The sequence below is a fragment of the Macaca fascicularis genome, chromosome 8 (assembly GCF_037993035.2).
Source record: "Macaca fascicularis isolate 582-1 chromosome 8, T2T-MFA8v1.1".
In the NCBI taxonomy this organism is placed as follows: Eukaryota; Metazoa; Chordata; class Mammalia; order Primates; family Cercopithecidae; genus Macaca; species Macaca fascicularis.
In genome coordinates, this window is record NC_088382.1 from 20,704,791 (window position 1) to 20,726,549 (window position 21,759).

Sequence of the window (21,759 nt, forward strand, 5' to 3'; positions counted from 1 at the left end):
CGATAGTTATTTTTTCTGCTCCTCTCCCTCCTCCCGCCCTCCACCCTCAAGGAGGCCCCAGTGTCTGTTGTTCCCCTCTTTGTGTCCGTATGTGTTTGTCATAGAAATGTTAAACAGTTTATAGAAAAACATTTGTGCATTAAGAAAACACTGAGTATTAGCATATTTTACGAAGAAAACTACCTTTCCCTAGCTACCATCATTGGTAATAAAATCATCCATTCGTTGAAGTCTAAGCACCTGGTAAGCGCCAAGCACAAGGTGGGAGAGCTATAAAAATAAGGAGCTACTGGCCCTGCCCTTGAAGAGTTCCTAATTCCAGATGGCAAGAAGAGGTCTATAAACAAATCACTGGAAGAAACAAAACCTTAAATGTGTACAAGGTGCCTTGAAAGGCATATTAGAAGGCACAATTAACTTGCTTGAAAGATGTGGGCGAAATTCAACTGAAGATATTTTAGCTACGACTTAAAAACTGAGTAAATGAGAAGGAGCTTGAGGGGTCCATGATGGGAGGGGAGTGGAAAAAGGAGCGTGCACTCCAGGCAGAGAGGATACCGTGCAAAAGATGTGGACAAGAGGTGCTAATGAACCCACGGCTGGGGCCTGGGAGGGGAAAGGAGGCGTGAATAAAGGGGAAAGAGTGCCTAGACATGAATTTGGACTGGAAGATTTCAGTCAGTCAAATCACAATGGTGTGCTTAGTATGTCTGGATTTTTTCCCCCAAGGCCAAACTGGAGTCTTTTGTGTTTGTTAAAAATGTCCAGTAGAGGCTGGGCGCAGTGGCTCAAGCCTGTAATCCCAACACTTTGTGAGGCCAAGGCAGGTGGACCACCTGAGGTCAGGAGAGTTCGAGACCAGTCTGGCCAACATGGTGAAACCTCGTCTCTACTAAAAACACAAAAAGTCGCCAGGAATGGTGGTGCACACCTGTCATCCCAGCTACTCGGGAGGCTGAGCAGGACAATCACTTGAATACAGGAGGTGGACGTTGCAGTGACCCAGGATGAAGCCACTGCATTCCATCCTGGGTGACGGGGTAAAAACTCCTTCCAAAAAAAAAACCCAAAACACAAAATGTCCAGTAGAGACACATGTCAGCTTTACTCTAAGTATAATTAATTCTGGCCGCAAGTGGAGAGCAGATCACAGGCCAGGAGGCAAGGTGGCCTGTGGGGTAGCTGTTGCAGTAACTTCCAGGTGAGAAATTGTGGGACTTAAAGCGGCAGCAGCCAGAATGCTGGGCAGGGATGGATCCAAGTGGCATTTAGGACACAGACTGACATGCACATGGAGGTTGGGGGAACAGGAGTGTGATTTCAGTTGTTAGCTTGGGTGTTAAGTGAATCATATCACCATCATCAAAGCTGAGGAACAGGGGTGAATGAGGAGACGCTGCATGGCCAGGAAGGAAGGGGCTGGGTCATCAGGAAGGTCTGATGATACTGGACTGGCTCACCTGGGGGCAGCACCTCACTGAGAAGCATCTGCAGCTTGGGAAGGAGAGGACCAGAAAAATAAATCTGAGTCATTCTTGTATAGGTAGTAGTGGAAACCATGGGAATGGATGAGAAAACAGCTGGCAATGAAACCCTTGCTATATACTATGACACTATTTAATGGGTAAGTGAACTTACGGGACAGCCACTTGATAGACATTCCCCCAGCCCATTAAAGGTGATCACAATGAAGACCGCGAGGCAATGTAGAAAAGTGCTTGACCTGTCCAGTTAAAAAGATCACAGCAGACATCTGACCAGGTGCAATGGCTCACATCTGTAATCCCAGCACTTTGGGAGGCTGAGGCGGGTGGATCACTTGAATTGAGCATTCGAGACCAGCCTGGCCAATATGGTGAAACCCTGTCTCTACTAAAAATACAAAAATTAGCCCAGCATGGTGATGTGCACCTGTAATCCCAGCTATTCGGGAGGCTAGGTAGGAGAATTGCTTGAATCCAGGAGATGGAGGATGCAGTGAGCCGAGACAGTGCCACTGCACTCCAGCCTGGGCAACAGAGCAAGACCCTGTCTTTAAAAAAAAAAAAAAAAAAGATCAGAGTAGGCATTTAACATACACAAATCTCAAAAGTATTATGAAAGAAGCCAGAGACAAAAAACAGCATACTATATCTTTCCATTTAAATGAGAATCTAGTTCAGACAAAACCTCTGATGATAAAGGTTAAATCAGTGTTTGCTTCTCGGGGGAGGGGTGTTCCACTGTGAAATGGCATGAGGGAATTTTCTGGATTGACAGAAACAGTCCATGCTTGATAAGGATGTAGGTTTTAGGAGTACATGTCTGTCAAAACTGATGGAATAATTAGTATTCCATTGTATGAAAATTATACCTTAATTTAAAAAAATCATAGTACGAAGTTGTATATATTCATATAAACTAAGAAAAGGGAATATGCAAATAAAGTTACGTCAGGGCAGTGGAGCTACGGGCTGTTTTCTTTCCATTTAAAAATTTTAATTTTCATACACTGTTCTAAAAAAAAAAAAAAGAACTTTAAAACTTCAAATGCCTAAAAATATTTATCAATGACCCAGGAAAATAGAAAGCATATTATATTATGTTTCCATAGGAAACAGAAAAGAATCTCTACAATTATGGACTTTATACCTGAAGGTAACAAGAAAACACACGAGACAGTAAAGATATCAACGTGGAGTATCAAAGAATCACTGGACCAAGGGGGCACTTGTAAGAGTTTCTGCAGAAGCTAAGTACCAGGGCTTCCATGAGGGGAGGGAGGCTCAGACGCTGGAAACACGCAGGCCGCTTTGGATGCTGGCACGGTGAGAGTGAGAGGACAATGGGGAAGTCAGCGGATGCGGGGACAGCGGCAGGCTGCTAGATTGGAAAAGTGGAAAGCACAGACTCTACCTGGGTTTCAGTGGCCCTGAGTTTATCAGCTGTCCTCTTTCTTTGCAGTTCTTAATAGTTTGGGTGCCTTGTCTCAACTTTCGTAGAGAAGGTGAAGAAACATTACCCAATGGGAGAGTGACACTAACTCCCATTGCCCCACCCCCATTATTTTGGAGGGGAAAAGTGGGTGCTTTGATGACGGCGATAGTGGCAGCTCTCTTTCCTTGAGTTGCTGTGATGGGCCAGGCACTACGTCACTGCTTTACATGTGTTACTATTTTATTCAAGCCCCACAATAACCCAGCAAAATATATACTGATTTCATATCACCAGTGAAAAAACCATACTCAAAGAAGTTAGGTAACATCCAACTAGGAGCGGATGGACAAAAACTTAGGCTTTGACTCCACACACCAAACTCTACTGGATCAGGAGAATACGCTGATGAGGTCTCATTTCCACTTGTGTCTGAAGAGCCTGTCGTTCGGGATTTCTGGTAATACTGAGTCTAATGACTATTCCTTTCTGTGGCATAGATGATGCCCTCACAAAACGGCCCCTGTGGTTCATGACTATACAGCTGTCAAGCTGCATACATCCTAATACCTATTATTTACTAGCAGTTAACACTTGGTTCTAGATGCTTCACAATGCATTACCTCATGTAATCCTCACAACCACCCTTGGGGCAGATGATTGGCACCGCCATTTTCACCAAGGATGAAATTGGGACTGAAGAGATACAAAGCGACTTGTCCTAAGTCACTCAGTGACCACAGATGTGGCCCCGGACAGTGTGACAACATGAGCCTAACCACTTGACTGCCTCCAAATTCAAAACTGGGTTCCCAACTTTACTATGGAAACCCATCTCAACTCATACTGAAACTAACAATCCCACTGGTAGCCTTGAGAGTGTTCTTCCTGGACCGCTTCATCACAAGTGTTTATAGCTTTTGCTTCTCTCCACTTACAGAACCAAAACCCTTCTCCAAGCAGAGAAGGGCTACCATCAGATGTATGCCTGCTGCAACAGCAGCCACGACACATTCCCTGAGAGGCCAGCACTGGGTGACTGAGGATCTGGACAGGCCACCCACTGTACCAACACTCTGGAGGCAGCAGAAGCAGCGCACCAGGGCAGCCTCCTTATCACGGATACAAAGTTGACAGTGGGCACACACCGTTACGGCTATTTCCTGTCAGGCTACCTGACTCACTGGAGGTGCTGAATCCCTGGGCCCCAATTGCAGTTGATTAATTGTTCTGTCCACTAAAATGTAAAAACAGCATCCTTCATTCAAGCAGCATGAATGGGCACAGTGTCCCATTCTCCCTGCTGCCTTGTGTTGGGAGAGAGGCTGAAACGTGAACCTCTAGGTAGGCTCACCTCCACTTCCACTGGGTTATAATGAACTCTGAAACACACACACACACAAAGGCCTCTTTCCTGATCTTCTAACTCTGTTAATTACATTATTTAAGGCATGGACAAAAGCGAATTGGGTTGGTCATTTAGGTAATCATAAGGGTGACTGTAAAGTAACATGGCACAAAGCCTGCAAACTCTGAGAGCTGGGCTGTCTCTCAGCTGGGGTTTCCTTGAACTCTTTCACCAGAACTCTCAAGTCTTTGGGATTCTGAAGTTTCCATCTGTCTTAAAATTACTTTTCCATAAAGAGGCCTTCATTTGCACAGCCTAAAACAAAGTCAGGACTGATGTCTTGGCTAGGTATTAAGAGTCTGGATGGTTAGTCAGGGATTTGGCCTCACCTCCCACTAGAAGGGGAAAAGGGAATAGGAATGTAGAAAAGTCTTTTACAGAGTCTTGCTCTGCTGGCCAGGCTGGAGTGCAGTGGCACAGTGACAGCTCACTACAGCCTCGAAGTCCTGGGCTCAAGCAGTCTTCCCACCTCAGACTCCCGAGTAGCTGGGACAACAGGCACACACCACCATGCTTGGCTGATTTTTAAATTATTTTTTTGTAGAGTCAGGGTCTTGCTATATTGCTCAAGCTGCTCTCAAACTACTGGCCTCAAGTGATCCTCCCACCTCAGCCTCCCAAAGCGCTGGGATTACAGGTGTCAGCTACCACACCCAGCCCAGAGGAAGTCCTGACCCCACACTCACTGCCCTCTGATTTTCGCTCTGGTGAAGGTGGGAGAATTAAGTGTTCAAATCCAGCAAATCAGGTTGGCAGTGTGGTCTTGTCCAAAAGAAAAATGGGCAGTTTCTCCTAGAGTTGGGTGAACACAATTTGCTTCTCTGGTTGTTACCTTGCATTATTCATACAACATACCTGGGCATATTTTGATGGACACTGTAACACACACAGAAAACCGCAAAGGGCAAGGAAATCAGTCCTAGAATGATCAGCTCGAGATCTGGCTGAAGCTGAAGCAGGAAGCTGATTCTCTAGTCTGAGGAGCCCAGGGCAGAAAGAGGAACCCCAAAGTGGTCAGTTCACTCCAAGATAGGAGTTGACATAGAAAAGGCAGTGTCGGCTGGGCGCGGTGGCTCACACCTGTAATCCCAGTACTTTGGGAGGCCGAGGTCAAGAGATCGAGACCATCCTGGCCAACATGGCGAAACCCCATCTCTACTAAAAATACAAAAATGAGCTGGGCATGGTGGCGTGCGCCTGTAGTCCCAGCTACTCGGGAGGCTGAGGCAAAAGAATCGCTTGAACCCGGGAGGCAGAGGTTGCAGTGAGCCGAGATCGCACCACTGCACTCCCGACGGAGCAAGACTCCGTCTCAAAAAAAAAAAAAAAAAAAAAAAAAAAAAGAAAAAGAAAAGAGAAAAGCAAAGCAAAGCAAAGGCAGTGTCGTGTCTGTTCCATGAACCCTAAGGACTTCCAGGAAAGACTGGAACTAAAATAAGAGTGCAACCTGGAAACTGCAGGGCTGGGTGGCAGGTGTTGAGACCTGGGGCTTCCTGTGGAGCGGAGACGTGGTTCACCATCAGCCCCCTCCAAATAGTAAGATTAACACAGAATGTACTTTTTCAGTCAGGTTGCCCTAATGGACAGTATCCTTTCAACTTCATCCTCACTACTCACAAACCAACGCGTGGAAGCACAATGGATTTACTGTTTATCAAGAGGGGAAACTTTCACTACTGTCATATGAAAAGTGGTTCAGAAAAAAAAAAATGACAATATTATTTAACAGGAATTCACACAATTACAAAGTAATTCTGTCCCTCTCTTCAGCAAGAGAAATGTTTTGCTCATCAGAAGTTCTGCTAGGCTTAGTCAGATCAGTGCCAGGAATTCTGTGAACTGAAGGTCAAGCTGCCAAGATTCAAAAGAAATGTCGATAGTAAGTGTTTGCCCAGATAGCAGACAGGGAGTGCCAACAGCTCCCAGCATGCAACTCCAGCCACAATGCAGACAGGACAACCACATTTTCCAGTGTTCCCCTTGTCCCATAAAATTTAACAACAACAACAACAACGAAAAGCTCTTACCTAGCTCTCCCCGGAGGTTAACAAGTTCTTGAGATAGGGTTTTGTGTTGTTTCAGCGCTTCCTCCCGCTGCGGAAAACACACATCAAGTTACTCATGTTTTCAAGAGGGTCCCTTTCAGTAAGGTACACATTTGTTATCACTAGGAAAATGAGACCCACTATTGGGAAGCCAAGATATGAATCATTTAGACTAACAATTTGTGTTGTTAAAAGAAACACAGTCGTCCCTTAGTTGTTAAGGAAATTCGTAACTCAAAAATCTGTATTTTTGCAGGTCCCAGTGCAACTCTGGTTTGAGGCAGTGAATGGCCCATTTAGAAATATTTACTTTGAGCCAGTGCTTCACTGCTGATCCATAGAACCTTTCGGCTAATGCATACTGTACTTAAGACGTAATGCGTTCTCCTCCTCCAAGGGCAATAAACATCTAATCAGTTTAAGATAAATATTTAATGTTCTAAACACAGGCACATATATGCACTTTGTCCTATATTTGCAAATAAAAAAGTTTCGTTACAATGCCAATCCTTCTAAAAGAAAGATAAAAAGTTTGTTAGAAAGCTGCAGCAGAAAGATAATCCTTTAAAGACAAAATTAAAGTATTTTTTTTCAGCTACATACCATTTTCTAAGGATTACGATATTTTGGATCAGTGATAATTCTAAATCGATGTTAGAGAAACAAACCAAAGAAAACCAGATGGCTGTTTTTAGTATTAGAGAAGCAATTATCAACCTTGAGCTAAAGAATCATTTTCAAGTTACCAGCAACTCACGGCAATCACACATACACACATACTTACACAAATACAGTAATTACATACAGTTCCTTAAAAGGTAGATTCCCTAGCACCAGGGAGTAACTAAAAGAAAAAATGAAGAATTTCAAAGCTCACTGAAAAAAGCCCTCACAAGGATCACCCAAGACGGAGCTCCCACCGCATCTTGATCACAGCGTTGCAGAGATCATGAGACCCGGCCTTTGCAGGCAAGAGTTGCTTGTCATTCCAAGCATTTTCCCCGAATTCCAGACAGCCTCTGCAGTAGTCCTGACATTCTTCCAGAAAAGCACTATAAACAAATACTAATTACCCTTGGTGCTGCACATGGAGAATAGAGGCACATTTTGCTGCTCGGGCAGCCCATTTTCCAGCTTCTGTCTCCAAGTCCCCCCACCCCTCGCACTGTCCAAGAAGCATACAGGTGGCCGCGCCACCCACCAGTCGGGTCTGTCTACATTCAAAGCTCTAGCAGGAGGCGTGCCATTGGCCCTCGGGCGTCTTACTTCATGTCCTGCAGGTTACCGTGCGCCTCGGATTCCTCACTCACAGAAGCTGATACTGCAGCTTCTGCCTTTGGCACAGGCAGCCTGCGATTACTTAAAGCCACAGCCTTTCATTTATGAAAAACGAGAGGCAGGCATTAGACTGATCGATTGCCATTTAGTTAAATATCAGCTGCAACGGGGGGAAGAAACACTGACCCCCTCTGCATGGATAATGGAGTTATTTTGAGACTTGTGAGCCTTTTTCCTCCCCTCTCTAATTGGGGTCATTAGATGATGACACTTACTAATAGAAAAGGGAAACTTGTTCTTCAGAACGCGTATACTAAATGAGGTTATGAACTAGGTGAAGAGCAAGGAAAGGGGCGTGCTGTCGTTTAGAATTTTAAATGGCATTATGAAATGAGTGGTGTTTCAGAGTAAGTCCGAAGTGCTCACTGCAGAGTTGGAGATCCCATGTATTTTTAACTTTTACTTCATTCTCACCTCTCAGTAACAGCTCAGGACATCAAGTCTAAACGCCAGCACTGAAGCGTGGTCAGCAGGGACTGGGATTTAAGAGACACTTTTCACTGAGTACCTTCTGGCCTCAATGGTATTCTAAATGTTTGGGTTTTTAAAAATATAGTATTAAGTTGTTCTGAAATCACCAATGAGTCTGAGTTTTTTAAATTAACAAGTAATTGGTTTTCTGATGCAGAAATTTAAGTGAGGAAAATCAGCCTGCATAATAATGGAAGAAAAACATAAAAATATGTATCATATATACTTCTCCTCATGTCAGAAATTTAAGACTTAATTTTGTTGAGTAATTTACTTCAAGTAAATACCAGGAAGCTTTGCCACTCAAGTAACAGGAAAAACAAGACAGCTTTACTAACTCCCCACAAGCAATCCTGAAACTCATTTGGTGAACTTGCTTAAAATTCACCTTTCAGTACTAGCCAAGTTGCTAACAGAAGGAAGAGATGGCAAGAAAATTAAATCATTTTTCAAATTTATGGAAACTATGGGAAGATGAAAAAAATTAAAAATTACAGTTAGTATAATTTCAAAGAACAATTTTGTGGAAACATTATTTTCTGTTGCAAAAATACACCAGGTGATTTTTTACTTATTAAAGGGGGTTTTGGGAAAGCAAGTTTCACCAAACACGTCGACATTTCCCCAAACTTCAACTCCACTGCACTCCACGATCCTGTCCTTAATGCCTCAGAGGCTACTGACATCTTCCAACCTCTGTCAGGCACAGTAACAGCAACAGGAAAACCTTGAGGTCATCTTTCACTCTTTGTCTAAATGGGTTGTGCAAAAGTCAGTCAGTTCTTCCCTTGTAATGTGTCTTGAATCCATTGCACTTTTTCTTTTAGTGCTATCTCCACACTAGTCCTGATCCTAGCCCATTCCTGGACTATCAGAAGTATCCCTTCACCTTTCAGAGGGCTGGTAGATTATTAGTCCATATTCTTTGTATATATAAACTCCCTTGCTCACAACAAGCCTCGTTGAGTGCATTCGAAACAAATGAACTACTTCACCATAGTTCTGTGGACTTGAAGCATCCAGCCTCCCCTTCAGCCTCCCAGCCTCTCTCCTGTGCAAGTCACCCGGACCACGCATATCTCACCTCCACATGCTTGTCAACACCACCTTCTCTGGAATGCAGGACTTTCTTTACTGACTCATTATATAAACCTTCTAGGAATGCTAAATATCATAGACAACATATCCCCCTCCCCCAAATGAACAGAAAGACCATTTACCCTTCTAAATCGGTTGGTAACTTATTACTTCAAACTAATTAATCTAGCATTTTTCATAGCAGATGCTGTGAAAATATAAAAGAAATTTAAGACATGGTCCCTGCCTTCAAGAAGCACGGGGCCTACCTAGAGCTAGAACATCCAGGCTCAGTTCTTTTGGTCATTGATCAAAGCAGATGACCTCATCGGATGGGAAGCAGTAATGAAGAAAACCAAGGGCTTTATATACAATCCGTAGGTGAAATGCTGACCCCCGTGCCCATACTGTAACAGACACATGCTACATGTTAGTTTCTGCCTGACTCTCCCTGATAGCTTGGCCTTTACATGTACTTACCCTTTACTTGTAGATGATAAAATACATCATATGTCCCTTAGATACTGATTTACTGTTTCTTTTTACTCAGCTGCTCCTAGATCAGTGTTTCTGTCTTAGAGAATAAACTCTTAACCGTCCAGATAACAGGTTGATTCAATTCTCTTTGTATTGTAACATGCAGAATTTCACACAATGTGAAAAAAAGAGAAAGGTGGAAATCTGGATATAAAGATGCCTTTATGCTCATGCATTAAATATACGAAATGTTCCAAGAAAAAAAAAATGGATTCACCATAATTGAATTAGGAGTCCCTGGGACACAGGCACTTAGTCTCTGGCTGTCGTCCCATCAGCGTGCCTGCATTTTTGCTAGCCACTGAGTAGCATCAACATCCCACAGGATCTTGCAGAGAAAAGCCACATTAGATGGCTCAGACGTATGCTGCATCTGACCTCCTCCCCATCACCCACACCGCGAATTTGCTCAATGCATCTACGTTTTTTTGTTCCGAGACAACTTTACTGCTAGTGTCATTCAAAATTCAACTTTGTTTAGGTGCTACTTTAGGTAAAATTCCACTTGCAAAAAAAAAAAAAAGATTTGGAGGCATTTTGAAGAATGAGAGGTTTGGGGAGGGTGACCAGTTCAAGTTTACGTAGAAACCCACCCAAAAGACCCTTTCATGAAGAAGCTTAATTACTACCATCACTACTGTTGTTCACTTTGGCTGTCTGCGCAGAATACTGTCTAAGCAAGGATAAACCAAGAATTAGAAAAAAACTTAAAGTAACGTTAGTGTGTCTTTTGAGGAACAGAGAGTGTGACATTAGTTCTCCGATTCATGAGACATCAGAATGTCTGATATGTAATGAAATATGTCTGCTACTACAGTGGGAAACTTAGAGTTATTAAGTAGACTTGCAACAAAAGCATGATAGTTGCAAGATTCTCTTAATCCATCATTTTCACCCATAATCTAAGGCTCTAATGCCATTTACAAAAGATTAGCAAAAACAAAATATATATACACACACACACAATACCTATATATTATACATATATAAAAATACATAGACTTACAATGTATAGGCATATCATGTATGCAAAATGCATACACATTATATATGTATACAATGTGTATCTATATGTATTTTATATGTGTGTGTGTGTCTGTGTATAAACACAGTATATATACTTCTGTAATGGGAATGGGAACTAAAAGGTTAACGGAGTTTTTAAAATTGTTTAACTTTGCCCAAGATTTTTGTTCTCCAACTATTTTTATTATTTTATATATATATACACACATATATATATACACACACACATATATATATATATATATATTTTTTTTTTGAGACAGGGTCTCACTCTGTCACCCAGGCTGGAGTGCAATGGCGCCATCTTCGCTCACTGCAACCTCCGCCTCTTGGGTTAAGCGATTCTTGTGCCTCAGCCTCTCAAGTAGCTGGGACTACAGGCACGTGCCACCGTGCCTGGCTAATTTTTGTATTTCTTGGTAGAGACAGGGTTTCACCATGTTGGCCAGGCTGGTCTCGAACTCCGCACCTCAAGTGATATGCCCACCTCAGCGTCCCAAAGTGTTGGGATTACAGGTGTAAGCCACCATGCCTAGCCTCCAACTGTTTTATAATAGTACTCAGTACACACTACACCATCAGTAAATATTTGCTGATTATAAAATAAAGAGAACAAAGAACATTTACATAAGACTTTATGCTCATCCTACATCTGGAATTCCATCCTCTCTGTTCACATGTTCACTCACCTATACACTGTGTTGTTTATTAAAGCTGCTAGGATGCTTTCATAATAAAGAACTAGAGGCAGATCCTGCCCTCAGTAAATTTCCTATCTTAAAATGCAAAAACAAGCATTAAACCGGTATCTCTAATATAGTGCAGAGAATGAAAGAGAAGCACATATGCTCCTGGAATCCAGAAGTGGACAGAATGCAGATCTAGAAGGCCAGGAAATCATTCACTAAAGAGTGGGTTCTGGACTGGGCATGGTGGCTCATGCCTGTAATCCCAGCAGGCATTTGGGAGGCTGAGGCAGATGGATCACTTGAAGCGAGGAGTTTAAGACCGGCCTGGCCAACATGGTGAAACCTCATCTCTACTAAAACCACAAAAATTATCCGGGTATGGGGGTGGGCATCTGTAATCCCAACTACTCAGGAGGCTGAGTCAGGAGAACTGCTTGAACCCGGGTGGTGGAGGTTGCAGTGAGCTGAGATTGCACCACTGCACTCCAGCCTGGGTGACAGAGCAAGCCACTGTCTTCAAAAAAAAAAAAAAAAAAAAAAAAAAAAAGCAGGTTCTGGAGCTATATTCAGTGCAGTCACAATTCCTTGGGTTTCAGGACCTGAATTTCGGTATAAGGTGAAATTCACACACAGTATGAGTGTCTGGGAAAGTCACTAGGAGCTTGTCACGTTGTGGACAATGCATCTCTCTGTAGATCCAACCCGGTGAATTTTTTTTCCTCTAGTGTTGGATCTACTCTCTCTCTGAGCACCTGATAAAGGCCTCAGCTTGTGTTTAGAGGCCAGGTTGTATGAGGGAAAAGTGTCTTTAAACACTAAGATCGCGGAGAGTATAGAATGCTCACGCCACAAGAGGTGTTCAGGGACTGAGAAGACACCTGAAGGAAGGGTGGACTCCTGACTTTTATCTCAAATTGACTCTTGGGCCTTCTTCGTTCACTGGGGGTGGGGGGCATACAAGGTGGACTTGTGTTCTTCATTTAATTTGCTTTTTTTTAAAGACGGAATCTCGCTCTGTCACCCAGGCTGGAGTGCAGCGGCGCGATCTTGGCTCACTGCAACCTCCATCTCTCAAAGTAAAGCGATTCTTCTACCTCAGCCTCCCGAGTAGCTGGGACTACAGGCACATGCCACCATGCACGGCTAATGTTTGTAGTTTTAGTAGAGATGGGGTTTCACCATATTGGTCAGGCTGGTCTTGAACTTCTGACCTCAGGTGATCCACTTGCCTTGGCCTCCCAAAGTGCTGGGATTACAGGCGTGAGCCACTGTGCCTGGCCTGCATTTTTCTTATTTTAGTTGTTTGTATACTGATCTATGTAAATTAAATGCAAGTGGTGATGTGATGCTGCTATAAAACCGATCTGAACATGTAAGTATTGGGGGCAAGGACAGTAGCCCAGTAATGATATGTGAACAAAGGATGAAGTACAGGAAGTTTACAGGACATTTTTAGTTGATAGCGTCCTAGACCTAGGTTTATGTCCTGGTTCTCCTCTTGCTAGCTGTCTGATAGCAGGTAAATTACTTAACTCTATTCCTCAATTTTCTTATTTATAACTTCCAACTCGTGTCTTTGGTGAGGATTTAAATAAGGTAAGTAACAGTATCTGGCACTTAGTAAATATTAGGTTGGTGCAAAAGTAATTGCGGCTTTTGGCACGATGGCAAAACCTCAATTACTTTTGCACCGACCTAGTATTCAACAAATCCCTCTTGCTTCTCCTCCATCTCTTTATGTACGGCTACAGCATCTGGGCATGAGAATAACATTAAAAAGGGCAGTAGTTACCAAATGATAAAAAACCTTATAGTCCCAGTTAAAAACCAGAGTCTCCCCAAAACAAAATAACAATGTGAGTTACATAAGTATAAATTTCCTAGTAGCCACATTGAAAAAAGTTGAAAAAGATGAAGCTAATTTTCATATTTTAACTCAAATATATACAAAATAATATTTCAATATATTCAATATAAAAATTGTTAATGAGATAGTCTATATCCTTTGTTTTCATTCTAAGTTTTTGGAATCCAAGTGTATTTTACACGTACCACACATCTCATTTCAATGGATTACATTTCGAATGCTCAGTCTCATACGGCTAGTGGCTACCACACTGGACAGATGAGCTATAGATAAGGGAGAACCACTGGAAGATTTAATCAGCAGCATGGGATGCTTTCGTAAGAGGAAGCTGTCAGCAGTGCTTGGGATGGATTATAGGGGAGAAACAGTGCAAGCCTAATGATTGGTTAAAAAGTTGCTATCACAGGTTGGGCGTGGTGACTCACGCCTGTAATCCCAGAACTTTGGGAGGCCAAGGTGAGCGGATCACCTGAGGTCAGGAGTTCAAGACCAGCCTGGCCCACATGGCGAAACCCCGTCTCTACTAAAAAAATACAAAAATTAGCTGGGCATGGTGGCGGGTGCCTGTAATCCCAGCTATTCAGGAGACTGAGGAAGGAGAATCGCTTGAACCCGGGAAGCAGAGGTTGCAGTGAGCCCAGATCACGCCATTGCATTCCAGCCTGGGCGAAAGAGCCAGACTCCATACCAATCAAAAACAAAAACAAAAAAAACAAACTTGCTATTATAATCTAGTGGACAGCTATCCAGGGTCGGAGCAAGGAGGGCATGAGTGGGGATCGCGAAGACATAGAATGGGGAGAAACACTGTGGAATGAGAGTTCACGGGACTTGACTGACATCATGAGGAGGATAAAGGAGAGAAAATAGTTGAGGATGGGAGCTATTAGGCTGGACATAGTAAAATGATTGGTTTACTTCTAAATATAAAAACTAATTATTCCCCACATTTGATAGTATACAGTTTCTAGTTAGCTTACTTGGTTATATAAACACACTCTTGAGTTCCTTTCTTACAAACGAAAGACAAACAAAAATACCATATACTATTACCATAACTAAAAATCTAAGTAGTCCCCATCTTCCCCTCAAAAACAAAAACAAAAACAAAAAAACATCTGGAGAAAGCTGTAAAATACTCATCAAGAATTCACTGAGGCCAATTGTGGTGGCGCATGTCTGTAATCCCAGGACTTTGGGAGGCCGAGGTGGGCATGTCATGAGGTCAGGAGATCAAGATCACCCTGGCTAACACAGCGAAACCCTGTCTCTACCAAAAATACAAAAAATAAGCTGGGCGTGGTGGTGGGCGCCTGTAGTCCCAGCTACTCAGGAGGCTGAGGCAGGAGAATGGCGTGAACCCGGGAGGCGGAGGTTGTAGTGAGCCGAGATCGCGCCACTGCGCTCCAGCCTGGGGGACAGAGCGAGATTCCCTCAAAAAAAAAAAAAAAAAAAAGAATTCATTGAAACTGTCTACTAGTCTGATAGTTTCTCCAAGGCACAGACCAAGTCTCATCCACTTCTCTCTCTCCCTGCTTCCTAAACAGGCAGCCATATCACAGGGGCCTCTGTATGAAACAAGGACAGGTTTGTTGATCTGAACGAAACTACAGAACAGCCAAACTGAACAGTTTTCTTTTTGCTTTTAATTTTTATGTTTTCCCTATGTTGCTTAGGCTGGTCTTGAACTCCTGGCCACAAGCGATCCTCCCTCCTCGTCTTCCCAAAATGCTGGGACTCCAGGCATGAGCCACAGTACGTGGCCAGTTTTTGTGTTTGTTTTTTCCTTTTCCTTTGTGTTATCATGCATATCCGTCTTGAAAACTGTGATTAAAAACTAAGGAGCTCAAGTTATATTCTCTGATCAGTTTCCCCCTGAAATAATTACAGCTTTTATTGCTATGTCAGTAACATCTTGATATAAACTTGGTTTTCTCAATGAATTTCAGCCAGTTCGTGAAGTAACATCCCTGAAGAATATTAGGGAAGAGTAACAACACCGCAAATCTGCTTTGCTTTTGCTGCACCACAGGGACTATTTAGGAATCAATGGGGATTCTTTCTGAAAGTTCCATTTAACTCACTTTTGAGTTAACTCCCAGAATCGTACCTGGGGATTCTTTCTGAAAAGTGCTCTTTAATCCATAAATATAACAAACCTCATTTTTCAAAGCATTCAACTAAGTGTGATATGAAAAGCTACACATAGACAAACAGAAAAATTAAGTGTAAAAAATGCTAATGCTAGTTTAGGTCTAGAGGCACACAGCGGTGTAACAGGAAATTATGTTCTTGCTGTTGCCATTCTAACCAACAGACTCTAGGGGTAAAAAAAGGAAGCGAGAAAATGTTTCCGTGCCAAGGTTCTAGAGACCGACTCAGGTTATCTGGTGAACTGACAAAAATGTAATGTGATGAATCACACCTGATCTTTCCCATCATTTACCTAGATATTCCCAAGGCGAGCGCATGAGCAAGTCCTCCCCGTGCTCCCCCGACTTAGAGGAGAAAGGCTCTTTCTAGGATGCACACATCCTTACCTCAGACAGCAGGTGCTGAATCACAACTGTCAATGCCTCAAACTTGGTATTACCACAGGCAAGAAGCTGCTTGAGCTGCAGGATAAATCCACTTTGGTTTTCACATTTTGTTTTATATTGCGCCAATTCACGTGTTTTCTCAGAGGGCAGTGCATCGGGAGCCGTCTGAGTCTGGATACATAAGCTTCGGGGATTCTTCTGCCTGCTCTTTTCAACTGCAAAAGGAATTAACATAGATACAAAAACAGGTGAGGTTAATTTTTAAAATCACCACCACATGGGTTCAAAAACAACCAGATAAGCCATGGAAACGCATTTATGTTCCTGTAAGGAATGGATACGGATGAGAGGTGGAATGAATCGGAGATCTAGATGGTGGAATTCTCGAACACAGTGGCCACCAGTTATGACTTTAAAAGATTTATGCAGAACAGAGAATTAGGAACACGACGTAAATAGATTTGGCAACCCAGAAACACAAAAACTGTGTGCAAAATGATTCTGTTCTCCTAGCTTCTCATTTTCCAGTTAAACTGGTAGCGAAACCTTGGCTGACGAGAAGCCTGACTTTTCTGATCTCATATGCCAAAAGAAACACACAAATCACTGGACATTTAATTAAATGCCTTTCTCTCCTCCCATACATTTTCTACAAATCCCTCATCTTTTCCCTGATGATGGCCTAGTCATTACACAGATTTATACTGCAGATGAGTCATTTCCTAATCTCTAATAAATCATAACATACATTGAAAACACTCAGATTTTGCCTCTTTAAGTTCACTGCTACGAGTACTATACTCTTGACTATACTATTCCATTTTCTGCCAAACACAAGCTTTGTCGGTCTTTTTTCCCAAGTAGTGATAATGGCTCCCACAGTTTTTTTTTTTAAAGCGCATGCTAACACTCCAAATCCAACCCAAATGCCACGCTAAGTGATTATTCCCTTCCTGCGCTATAGTGCCCTGGGAATTACCCTGTTTTACATAAAAAACTGTTCAGTCTTGGAACCATTTCAAATGTGTCAGTCATTCTGAATATCAAACAGAATTGGAAAAATAAGAAATGAATTGCTTAGCTTCTTGAAATAAACAAGCCAAGTAATCCAAACAAATGTAAATTTGGAAAAAAAGACAAAAGAAACTAAAAAAAAAAAAAGTTTCCTTATTCTAACAGTCTTTCATTATCGCATCCACATTTTGTGGTAATAAATCTAAGACAACTTGTAAAGAAATTTAGTAATTATTTTCTCTAATTTTTTGGGAAGAGGCAAACTATTACAGTGATTGCTTAAAGAAAAATAAAGAAACATCAGTACTCATGTTCTAAGAACAAATGGCTAAATATATTGAATAAACTCTAAGTTAAAAACAGGAAAAAAGGCTCTTATTTTCTATGGCTGCATTACATGGTTAAATAACTCATATTTGTATTAATATTGATAATTCTCTGTCCTAAAATGACTAAAATATCCATTATTTCACTGTGTCTTTGTAATACTTGATGAGAGGAAGTATTTATCCATTACTCTTTATTATTAGCAATTAATAGTAGCTTATGAATAATTGTCACTTCCATAGATGCAGAAAATAGCCAAGTTAATATATTACAGTCCTGAAGGGCGAACAAATTACTAGTCACTTATTGATGAAAAAAGAATCTAAATATTTGACCATGAGATTAGTATTCTTATGTTTTTAGAAATTGTCACGTAACAGGTAATAATAATCCCACAGTGTTTCACTGATCACAGCGTGTTCTCACTTTCCCTCTCTTTTCATCCTCCCAATGACCCCAGGGGGGACGAGGGGGCTCACAAGTGTGAATGGTCTTCCCTGGGTGTAAACAACTCCTATGGGAATCCAGATTCAAAGTCAGGACCCAGGCCTCTAATGCCAAGCCTCTGCTGTTCCCACACATTTTGGAAAGTGGATTAGGTGGTGATGTAATATATGACATATATAAAAATAAATATTTATGCAACAAATGTAATATCTTGCTTTAATATACATAAGCCCGTTATCTATCTGATAACTCATTTTAACAAAGCCACATATAAACATCTATGTGTTATATAATTTTATAAACATTTTTAGATCCTTTACTATCTAGAATTCACCGCAACAAATACAGACACAAGTTCATTCTCCTGATATCATTTGTATATGTCCCACTAAAACTTACTTAAAAATTCATTTATTGATAACTGCTTTATCACTTCCTGACTCCTGAATAACATTTGGCTCTCTTTCTAGAATTTCTATGCTAATGAATGTTATTTTAAACACCATTTCAGAGCTTTAAAACTATCAGTTTAAAATTATTTACAAAATCTGACAGGTGAATCTTTTATAGTAATATTTTGGAGAAATATTCAAGATTCTTGCTTTTTGATCATAAATCCGTAACAAAAATATCACAGAATACATGTAATTGTACTAACATTGTTTACTTTTGAAGAGAAGGTAATAGGAATCAGATAGCTAAAAAGTATCCTGAAGTAATTTTTATACTTTTTAACCATGGGATAAATATATTACCTCTTCAAAAGTTAAATATAAGAAGTAAACAAAATTACTTTTAAAAGACAGTTAAAGTGAAATTCGAGGACATACATTTTTAATGTACTACTTAGCTATCAAGGAAATAGTCTATGTAGAATTTTTCCTTGGGGAAATTACACAGGAATCTAAACATTACACAGGGTTTGTTAGTGATTACTCAGAATAGCTTTATGATTAAGGAGGAAAGAACACACTATGTATTCGTCTAAGAGTACGTGTCTTCAAATTTTAAAATGAGAGCAAATGAGCAAACAGACTGTCCTCTCTGTGGAGCTGGAAATGCGCGCCGTGCATTCAATCTTCCGCTCCATATACTGTGCTCCCTAAGGATGAAGTGTGACCACACGGCAGCCAGCCGATGACCCAGTTTCCACATGCTTCCCACTCTCTCCCCACTCCTGGCTCAGCTGCAGATCAGAGATGATGCAAGAATCTCCAACGATGCTCAAAGCCCCAAGGCTCACCAACAGGTACTTCACAGTACTGAAAAGCCAGGGGTTTCCCTTCAATCCTGCAGGATTCATTACTTACGTGAAATTAGCATAATATCAGCCAAACTTTGCCCTTACCCTCGTTTATCAGCATGTTACTGTTTTGATAATAAAGCTTTTATACAAAAGTATAAATTATTTTGTTTATTGTACCTATTAACAGAACACGCTCTGATTTCAAAGGATCAATTTAATCAGAAATCTTAAAATTAAATGTTAACTTCTACATGGATTCAGATTTCTCTCAACAAGATAATGACCACCGTCAGCTGTGATCCAGCCTTACTGGGACTCATTCTAATGAAATGGGGACCTCCATCAGGAAAACAAAGGCCAGAACCAAAGATATTAGCTCATCTGGAAAACAGCTGGGTAACACTGTTGGCTCTCTTTGTTCTTTCTACTCAGAAACCTCAATTCAATAAAATTTAAAACTAGTGCAATGAAGTCATGCATCATCTTCTTAAAGAAAGTAGTTGGTTAAAGAGGAAGATGCCCATTTCTCAGGCTCAAGTCACTTAGGCAAACAGTCCTCCATATCCCAAGACCAAAAACAATTTTGAGAAAAAAAACCTACCCATTCAGACATGGACTAACCATCACCACATACTAGCAGCTCAGGACACATCCGTTCTAGGTCAAACAAGCCACACATTTCCGCAATCTGCTGGCTTTTCACATTAATAAAATCCAGTTAGAGAGGAGACCTACTGAGGGAGATTGCCTTGGGTTCCATGAAACACAAAGTAAACACAGAATTTGGAAACGAATGTTGTCTACTTTTGTGTATACTCATTGACCTACTCACTCACTCATGAAATATATTTATTAAAATCTACCATGAGGGCGCTGCTGTGGTGGGTGTGCACCTGCTCTGGTGCTCTGGGGGACGGGAGAAGTATCACCTAAGAGGGTGGTATTGCTCAGAGAGCCACAAAGACACCAAAGATCTCTGCTGACTCATGTTTCCCTAGTGCTCACCTCTTCAACTCCAAATCTCAACCTATCTGTATAAAGGTGACAGTCACTGACCGGATGGTATGTGCTTTCCACAACGTATTGCATTAAAAACTGATGTTTGTGGGGTTGACAAGACATAGGTTATGAACTCAGAGGCTGGTGAGGGGTCTCTTCATCCCTGCTAGCAGCGTGGACAGACAGAAAACTCCCTTCTTTCTGCCTAATCTAATCATACACATCTAAAAGTCCTCATAGGGACACCGACACACAAGTTCCTTCAGTCAGGGTTTCCCCAGCATCTGGTGGCAGGTGCTTATCCTGCCTATGCAATCTTACATATCGTTTTTTAAAGTTATCATTCATGTCAACTATTAGCTTACGTTCGTATAAAGTTTTCCAGTGTTCCCTTCATTAGCTGTTTACTCTAAAAGAGTTAACAGTAATAATTCAGGAGACACACAATATTTTTCTATTTCTAGGTAGATACGGCATTTACTGAAAATGGACAATTTTAAGCTCAGCAAAGCACAGTGTTTAGACATTTAAAATTACCCAAGCCAGGCCGGGCGCGGTGGTTCACGCCTATAATCACAGCACTTTGGGAGGCTGAGGCGGGTGGATCACGAGGTCAGGAGATCGAGACCATCCTGGCTAACACGGTGAAACCCTGTCTCTACTGAAAATACAAAAAATTAGCCGGGCGTGGTGGCGGGCGCCTGTAGTCCCAGCTACTCGGGAGGCTGAGGCAGGAGAATGGCGGGAACCCGGGAGGCGGAGATACCAGTGAGCTGAGATCGTGCCACGGCACTCCAGCCTGGGTGACAGAGCAAGACTCCATCTCAACAACAACAAAAAAAATTACCCAAGCCAATTATTTTTGGGGGGTGGGAGAAGGACTTACGATGCCTCAGCATTTAAACTTTTCATTACTATATTGGTAGAATTTGTTGCAATAGCTCATATTATATGAAAAAGGGTTCTACTTCTTTTCTTCACATTAAAAGCAGATTAGAGAACAGAAAGCATATTCATATAAAAAATTCGTTTGGGTTAATTATGCTTATAAAATTTTTTCCTGAAGCAACAGTCCAAACTCGCCCTTAACTATTTTTCACATAGCTGGCAGGAAAAAAGCAAATTTCTCACACTCTTATGGACCTAAAATGGACTACTAATTCAAAGAAGAGTTAACACAAATTCACCACATTCAGAAATACTTTTAAGAAGGCACTGCCTCCCTCCTATAGCAACCAAAAAAGCATGACACTGGTCTAAAAATAGACACATAGATCAATGGAAGAGAACAGAGAACCCAGATATAAAGCCACATGCTTACAGCTAATTGATCTTTGACAAAGTCAGCAAAAATACATACAACAGAGAAAGGACATCCTATTCAAAAAACGGTGCTGGGAAAATGAGAAGAGAGAAACTGGAGCCCTGTCTCTTATCACATGCAAAAATGAACTCAAGACAGATTGAAGACTTACAACGTAAGACCTGAAACAATAAAAATTCCTAGGCGGGGGCGGACTAGAAAGAAACACTGGCCAAGGCCAAGAATTCATCACTAAGATCTCCAAAGCAAATGCAACAAAAACAAAACTAGACGAATGGGACTTAAACTAAAAAGCTTCTGCACAGTAAAAGAAACAGTCAACAGAGGAAACAGACAACCTATAGAATGGGAGAAAATATTTGCAAACTATGCATTTGACAAATATCTAATATTCAGAATTTATAAGGAAAACCAACAACTCAACAAGAAAAAATACAACCCCAATAAAAAATGGGCAAAGGACATGTAGAGACTTTTCTCAAAAGAAGACA

The 21,759-nt window shown here is 41.5% G+C and overlaps 1 protein-coding gene across 17 annotated transcripts in view; it reads right to left on the reverse strand.

Annotated features, from left to right (window-relative positions):
* MTUS1 (microtubule associated scaffold protein 1) overlaps positions 1 to 21,759 on the reverse strand; it is a 114,203-nt gene that overhangs the window by 24,971 nt on the left and 67,473 nt on the right. For 10 of the 17 annotated variants that reach the window (XR_012417107.1, XM_065518934.2, XM_074000343.1 and 7 more), the window contains 2 exons: positions 15,912 to 16,126; positions 6,349 to 6,415 (listed from right to left, as the gene is read on the reverse strand). Coding sequence is in view for 12 of the 17 variants with exons in the window: in XM_065518934.2 (XP_065375006.1) it covers positions 6,349 to 6,415; positions 15,912 to 16,126 (282 nt within the window). In the remaining 5 variants the exon portion in view is untranslated. Of the gene's footprint in view, positions 1 to 5,960; positions 6,173 to 6,348; positions 6,416 to 7,439; positions 7,677 to 15,911; positions 16,127 to 21,759 lie in introns of those variants that run through there. The other 7 variants (XR_012417111.1, XR_012417110.1, XR_012417109.1 and 4 more) reach the window with 3 other exon arrangements.